At 31.5% G+C, this 8007-nt stretch overlaps 1 protein-coding gene across 1 annotated transcript; it reads left to right on the top strand.

Moving 5' to 3' along the window:
* The first annotated feature begins 1158 nt into the window (after positions 1 to 1158).
* LOC107460183 (uncharacterized protein At1g76070) lies at positions 1159 to 2146 on the top strand. The gene has a single exon (XM_016078522.3). It carries the CDS (start codon positions 1277 to 1279, stop codon positions 2075 to 2077), a length of 801 nt encoding a protein of 266 aa, XP_015934008.1. The 5' UTR covers positions 1159 to 1276; the 3' UTR covers positions 2078 to 2146.
* The last annotated feature ends 5861 nt before the right edge of the window (positions 2147 to 8007 follow it).

The raw sequence follows: 8007 nt of genomic DNA, 5'->3' as shown, positions 1-8007 counted from the left end.
TTTTAAGAGTATTATTTATTTATAAACTCAGTAGTTAGTTTCAAATAAATATTCTAATTTTAAATAAAAAATAATTTAATTAATTTTCTTTTAATTCATAAAATTAAACAAAGATCCCAATTATTTAAATTAAATTATCAAATTTTTATTATTTTCTAATTATTAAAACTTTAAATTTTTAAATAATAAAATACATAATTATTATAAAAATTATATGAGTCCTCATTCATTTTAAACTTAAAATATCATAACTTTGATTTAATTATTTTTAATAAAATAATTTTATAAAAATAAAATTCTAAACAAATATTTAAAATAATAAATAATTCATTATTTTAATAAATTCGAAGTCTTACCGCACATATTAGCTAAACTCTTTTTTTTAAGGGTAAACTATATTTTTAGTCCTTTATTTTTTTTAAAATTTAAATATATTTAAGTTTTATTTTATTTTAGTTTTATTCTTACAATTTTTAATTTGCATTAAATATATCTCTGATAACTAAATTTTTAAAAAATTAAAAATAAATTTAATAATAATACATGACAATTATATCTAATTTACTTGTGTTAAAAATTATTTTTATAAAATTATTACTAAATTAGTTTTAAATTTTTTTAAAAATTAGTTACTAAGAATATATTTAATACAAATATAAAATTTTTAGGACAAAATTAAAATAAAATAAAATTTAAAGAATAATTTTAAAATCTTTTAATAAATTTTAAAAACAAAAAATATTCTTTTCCTTTCTTTTAAAATGCACGTTTATGTGGTGTGACTTCCACTGTGTGCTTGTTTTACAATATTGTTGTCATTATCTTATAGCCAGGGTGTTATGCAAGCCCGATGATTAAATCTAGGAAACTTAACGTCAGAATCAGACAAAAACCAAGTCAAGGTGGGTAGATATTTATGCTTAGTGTGGGCTTAGCAACAGTGACATTGAAAACACCTCCCAGCTGCAGCATTTATCAGGTCAAAATGCCGCAACCTGTTTCAGAATTGTTGTGTAACATACGTGTGTTTGGATAAAAGCAAGGGAGCGTTCTTTGCCGAGTCACGACGTTTTTATTTGACCAAACATTTTCTTCATCTCCCACCTTTCTTGACAAAATCAAATACTCCTTTATATAATAACTCCCAACCTTAACCCTTTTCTTAAAAGACCATTGCGAGTTTCAGCTCTTAACTTTCTTCAAAAGGCAACAATCCAAGAATACGAATCACAACTACTTTATTATCAAGTCATAATTCTTTCATTTTCTTTTTATCATGGAGAAACAGCTCAAGCTGAAGAACAGGATCTTGAAAATACTACCAAAAGCCTCATCAATCACTGTGACGTTTCAAAACCAACCCTTCAGCCCAGGTAGGTGGGATAGACAGCATCATCATAATAATCATGGCGTCAAGGGGTTCTCTGGCCCTATCATGCCTATGATTCCACACGAAGCAAGAAGCAAGCCTAAGGGGGAAAGAAACAACACTGATTATCAAGAACCAACTTCACCAAAGATCTCATGCATGGGACAGATCAAGAACAAGAAGAAACAGCACAAGAAAGTCAAGAAAGCAGCAGCATCAGCAACAACAACAAAATCCACTTCTAAAGACATAGAGTTGAAGAAGAAACATGTTTCCAAGTTTCAGAGGATGTTATTTTCGGCGAGGAGAAAATCAAGTGCTTCTCTGCCGCATCAAGATGATAATAAGAATAAAGACGCGGTTGCAGTTGCACGTGCGGAGAGAGCACCGCACGTGAGCCAGATGAAGAAGTTCGCGAGTGGACGTGACGCTTTTGCTAACTTTGATTGGAAAAGTCATGAGCAAGTGGTGGCTGAGAAAAGAGAAGATTTCTATTCTGATGAGGAAAGGGTACAGCAGAGGAGCGATGAAGAAGAAGAAGATTATGATGATGATGACGACGTCAGAATCCCTTTCTCTGCGCCTATATTGGTTGGTGGCGATAGTGTTGGTGATGGAGTTGGGCTCAATTTGAAGCCACGCAAAGAGATTAATCTATGGAAGAGAAGAACCATGGCACCGCCTAGGCCTCTTCAATTGAATATTTGATTATACATTGATTCATTTTATTCTTTTTCTTTTTGCTCATTAGAATGAAAATTTCTTCTTTCTTTTCAAGGTGTGTTTTGAGTATGGATCATTTTGCTGTGTAGAACACCAAAGTCACATTTAGGAGAAAAATGTAATTAATAACATGCCGTGACATTCATGTATTAAACGTGTATAAAATGTGGATTCTAGTGTTCATAGATGAAATTTTGATGTCAAATATATAACTCTATCACATAAGAAAAGCTGTCTATCTTCTGATAATAAATTTATACGTATTAATATAATAAAAATATGGACAAATTAAAATAAAACACGTTAATTATATTTTTTATATTATTAATTATTTTTTTAAATATATATTATATCAATATTTTTATTAAATTATTCTTATATTTTAATAAAAATAAAAATATTTTTTATTTAAATTTACAAAAGATTTAAATATTTTTTTTATATTGAATAAAAATTATTCTAATCCTTTTAATTTAGCCAAAATTCAATTAATTTTAGTTTTATAATTTTAAATTCAAAACTATTTAAAAATTAAAAGTTGAAAACAAAAACATATATAAAAAATCAAAAAAATAAAAGTAGTGTTTGATCTAAAATTAGGGACAATTTACAAAAATAAAATATTTGACTTTTAAAATTATGGTAATACAACTTTTGTAATTTGGATACGAAAATGCAACTTTCTACATATTTATGTAAATCATAAAAGGGATTTCACGTATTTAAAATATACGTAAACCGATGAAGGGTTACACGGGCTTTTGATAGGATACAAAGCATACATAAATTTGCAAAATAAGTATCGAGTTCTACTATATATATCAGTCTAAAATGAGTGGTGTAATAGTAGAGTGTTATTTTTATTTCAGTAATTTATCTTTTTATTTGTTTTACACTTAAAAAATTGAAAAGATTCTAAAATAATAGTCCAAAATAGAAAGTATATTTAAACTTAGTTAAAAGAAAAAATTAAGCACACTAAATAGTTGTTTACATGGCCAGACTTTTAAAATGCTTGTTCCTAGTGATGTTGTAGACTTACAACTTCTCTTGAGACTTATTTTTTTTTATTTTGAATTTATCCTTCTTAATTCACCAAAAAAAATTATTAACAAATATATGAAATTATATATCATTCAAATAATAAGGTTTAAAATTAAAATAAAATTAATTCTATTTAATTTAAATTATATTAGATTAAATCAAAATAGTTTGAAAGATAAATTTAAATGAGCACGGTACAAATTAAATCAATCATTTGCATAAAATTGAATTAGATTGAAAAGTATAAATCAAATAAATATTATTCAAATCTTTTAAAATTATATCATTTTTACAATTTGAATAAATTTAAAATATACTACAAAATATAGTCTTATTTCGTTGACAATACAAATGATAGATGTAAATATATCCCACTCACTCTAGAAATCGTAGAATCCCTGCCACGAATTCTTCTCAAATACTTCGTCAACGTAAACCGTGGAAACCTCCAGCGATTTAGGTGTATTTCAAATCCGTGGGACTCCTTCCACGGTTTATGTAAATTTGTAGAAAGTTGCACTTTCATATCCAAACTGCAAAAGTTGTATTTCCGTAATTTTAGAAGCCAAATATTTTATTTTCGTAAAGGATTAATCTTAGCATACAAGTGATTAACACTTACAAGTATTACAAGTCCTGAAACTTACTAACACCCTAAATGCGCTCCAATTGTTACGTACAAGTCACGCCCTATATAACAGAATATTAATTCAATCAAAATCAATTAACGCGCAAATATATAATTTTCAATTTTCGAAAGATTTTGTTACCTTCTTCGAATCTCTTGCCAAGTTTCTTCGTTCTCCTTGTTGCGTTCTTCCCTTGTCTTTTCGATCATTCTTTCTTCTGCGTTTATCACTGCTTGTTCTTCGTCATTCACTTGAGTTTCTCCACTGTAACTTTAGCTTCGTTTTATTTCAATTTTTTGGTTTTTGAAATCAAATTTTAAACTCGTTTTGAAGATAATGGATGATTCAACCTTAGATTATCAGATCAATCAGCGCAAAGTGGATTTTGAATTTGAATCAAATGAAGTTCCTGAGGTTTGATTTAGATTCAGCTAATTAAGATTAATCTGAATTTGATGCAGTTATTCGTCTATGATTGTCTAGCTGAATAATTCGTGAACATAGACTGTGAATTAATGCGTGAACATAATCTGTGGATTCAATCTAATGTATTAGTTTTGATTAATTATCTCTAACTTATAGTAGACGCTCGGGTGTAGATCAGAACTTTTTGGGTATATTTTTAGGGAAGTTTGGGTGTATTTTAGGGGAAGTTTGGGTGTATTTATAGTTTATGGTTTTTCTTTTTATTTTAGTTGACTTGTTGTCGTAACGGTTGTATATCAGGAGTCCTTGGGTGTATTTTACTTTGATTGTTATTTTTTTATGAGGTGCAGAAATTCTATAGTATTTTCTTGTTTTTAATATGTTGTATTTTGCAGCCCCTCTCTGTTGTTGATGAGCAGCTTGGTCCCAAGGTTGGAATGAATTTTAAAACCCTTGAAGATGCTGCAAAATTTTACAAGGACTATGCCAAAGCTGCAAGTTTTTTTACAAGAGTTCGGAGCACAAATAAAAAGGAAAATGAAATTAAGAATCAATTGATCACATGTAGCAGAGAGGAAAAATGGAAATCTAAAATATCTCCGACCGAGAAGACAAATCCTACAGCTGGTTTAAATTGTCCTGCAAGAATTTATATATACACATTGAAGGATGTTGGTGCTTGGATCATTTCGAAGGTCATGCTGCATCATTCACACCCTTGCTGTCCAACTCAAATAGAGATGCTCAAACAGCACAGGGAACTAAGCATGTCCGTTCATCGTACAATAGAGAATAACGAGGAGGCCAGTATCAGACCAAGCAAAACATTTCAATCATTCATTGCGGCAACTGGGGGTTACTATGAGTTAAATTTTATTGAATAGGATGTGAGATATTACATCACGAGAGAAGTGCGGAATGTTTTGGAACAAGAAGATGTAAAGAAATTTGGGAAATATTTATTGAGAATGAAAGAAAAGAATCAGAATTTCTTTTTCGAGCTCGAACTCGAGGATGATCAATCGATTAAGCTTGCTTTTTGGGCCAATGCAAGGAGCAGAGCTGCCTTTGAGTATTTTAGAGATGTTATTTCATTTGACACCACCTACAATACAAATAGGTAATATGCTGTTCTTGTTTATACTGCTAAATTAATTTTGTTCTATGAATCTGCTGCAGAGGTGTATATTGGATGTTCCTTGGGTGTATAAATTCATTATATGGGTGTACATAATGATTTTCATTCTGCAATGTCGTAATTTGTTTCAGGTATAATTTGGTTTGTGGTTCTTTTGTCGGGGTGAATCACTACGGTCAGTCAATACTTCTTGGATGCGCTTTGATAAAAAATGAAGCAATTGAGTCGTTCAAATGGTTATTTCAATGTTGGCTTCGTTGCATGGGGGGAAATGCTCCGAAAGAATTTCTCACCGATCAATGTGCATCAATAAAAAGGGCTATAGAGGCTTGTATGCCAACAACAATTCACCGTTGGTGTATTTGGCACATCACGAAGAAGATCCCAAGCAAATTAAATGGGTACAAGGGACATGCTAAAATTGAACAAGAATTGAGCCAAGTTGTTTGGAACTCTCATAATAAAGATTCATTTGATAGGAATTGGAATGATTTTCTACTAATTTTGGTCTTGTGGACAACAAGTGGCTCTCAAGTAATGTTGTTTAAAATATGCAGCAGAGGTGTAAATTGCATATTTTTCGGGTGTATTTATAGTCTATTTTTGGGTGTATTCTGCAGATCTTTATGAAGACCGTCATATGTGGGTTCCAATCTACCTGGATCACCACTTCTAGGCAGGGATGAAAAGCACACAAAGGAGCGAGAGCATGCATTCATTTTTTAACAAGTTTATTACTCGGAACAGCTCACTTATTCAATTTGTCAAACAATACGATAATTGCCTCGGAAGCAGGGAGCAAGCAGAGAGAGAATCAGATGCTGCACATTTTCATACAGTCATACCGTATGCAACCAAATCCTCCATTGAAGCTCAGTTTCAAGATTTTTACACTCATCAAAAGTTTAGGGAAGTCCAAGCACAATTTAGAGGAAAGGCAAATTGCATCACTAGATTAACGAATTCCGCTCTAGGCTATTTAGTATACGAAGTTGGAGAACAACTTTTCAGCTCAATATTCAACAAGTTTGTGGTTACTTATGACTCAGTAGTAGCCGAGGTAAAATGTCAATGCTTATTATTTGAGTCAAGAGGGATATTGTGCCATCACGCACTACGTGTGTTAAGCTTTGAACGAGTACTTCAAGTGTCATCGAGATATATATTAGAACGATGGAGCAAGAAGGTAAAGAGGCGACACACACACATCAAGAGCAGTCACGACGAGCCATTGTTGGAGCCAAGAAGCAAGAGGTTTGACGAATTAGTTTTTTGTTTGCAAAATATTTGCAAATTTACATCAGAATCGGAGGAACTGACTGAAATTCTGCACCGTGTGTACGATAACGTCATGGTTGAGATGGAATCATTGAAAGCCAAAAGAAAGGGGACATCTTCTTTATCTCACGAAGACGCCAACTTAGAATCCGTTAACGAGCTTCAAGGCTCTCCAAGGATTCGAACAAGAGGACGTCCAAAAAATAGGCTAGGTTCAAAGTTGGACAAACAGATTGCAAATGCCTCAAAAAAGAAGAACACGAAAGCTTTAAACGAGGTAAAAGTGATGTTCTTTAAATATGTGGTGATTGAGTTTAATTTTCTTGTTAATAGTTTTGCTAATATGTGAGTTTATTATTTCCAGTTAAACGTCTTTGATGCTGCATCAGTGGTGCGTCCAAATTCCAATCAGTTCAGGCAACCAACAGCAGGGGATAACTTTTTGGGTGTATAATTACATAATATAGGTGTAAAGCACTATTTTTTGGGTGTATTTCTTAATTTTCTTGTGTTTCACATTTTACACACACACACACACACACACACACACACACACACATGTATGTATGTATTTTTGCTGTTGCTGTTTATGTTATAAATTATTTTTTTTTTAATTTGTTATGGTTTAGGGTTTTTAGGGTTTAGGGTTTAGGGCTTTAGGGGTTTAGGCATAGTGTTTAGGGTTTATGGGTTTAGGCTTTTTAGGGTTTAGCAATCCAGCATCAATGGATAGAAGTTTGGGTGTATATTGAAACTGTTGGGTGTAAAATTTCGTGTTTTGGGTGTATCATTGGTTGGGTGGCTTAGGGTTTAGGGTTTAGGGTCTAGGGTTTAGAGTTTAGGATTTTAGGGGTTTAGGGATAAAGCATCAGGGGATAGAAGTCTGGTGTATATTTAACTTTCCTTGGGTGTACGATGAGATCTTATGGGTGTAAAAATCAATGTTTTGGGTGTATAGTAGGTTGGATGGTTTAGGGTTTAGGGTTTAAGTTTTAGGGTTTAGGGTTTAGGTTTTTAGGGTTTAGTGTTTAGGGTTTAGGGTTTTAGGGTTTAGGGTTTATGGTTTAGGTTTTTAGGGTTTAGGATTTTAGGGTTTTAGGGTTTTACAGTTTAGGGTTTAGGGTTTTAGAGTTTTAGGGATAAATCATCAGGGGGATAGATATTTGGATGTATATTCAACTTTCTTTGGGTGTAAAATATCAGGTTATGGGTGTATATTTGGTTTGATATTTTTCTTCATATTATAGTACTTGTAATTCAGACATTTTGAATACAGCAAAGAGAGTTTAATTATTCAAAAAAATTTTACTTATAATCGGATCAAATATATTTACAGCATGTGTTCAATTTCTTACAAGACTATATAATAGTTACATTAATCAGTGTCAATATCATTAGAA

The sequence above is a fragment of the Arachis duranensis genome, chromosome 8 (genome assembly GCF_000817695.3).
Source record: "Arachis duranensis cultivar V14167 chromosome 8, aradu.V14167.gnm2.J7QH, whole genome shotgun sequence".
NCBI lineage: Eukaryota > Viridiplantae > Streptophyta > Magnoliopsida > Fabales > Fabaceae > Arachis > Arachis duranensis.
This window is presented reverse-complemented; position numbering and strand designations above follow the sequence as displayed.

Coding starts and splice junctions, on each gene's coding strand:
- LOC107460183 (XM_016078522.3), top strand. CDS start 1,277: ATGGAGAAACAGCTCAAGCTGAAGAACAGGATCTTGAAAATACTACCA.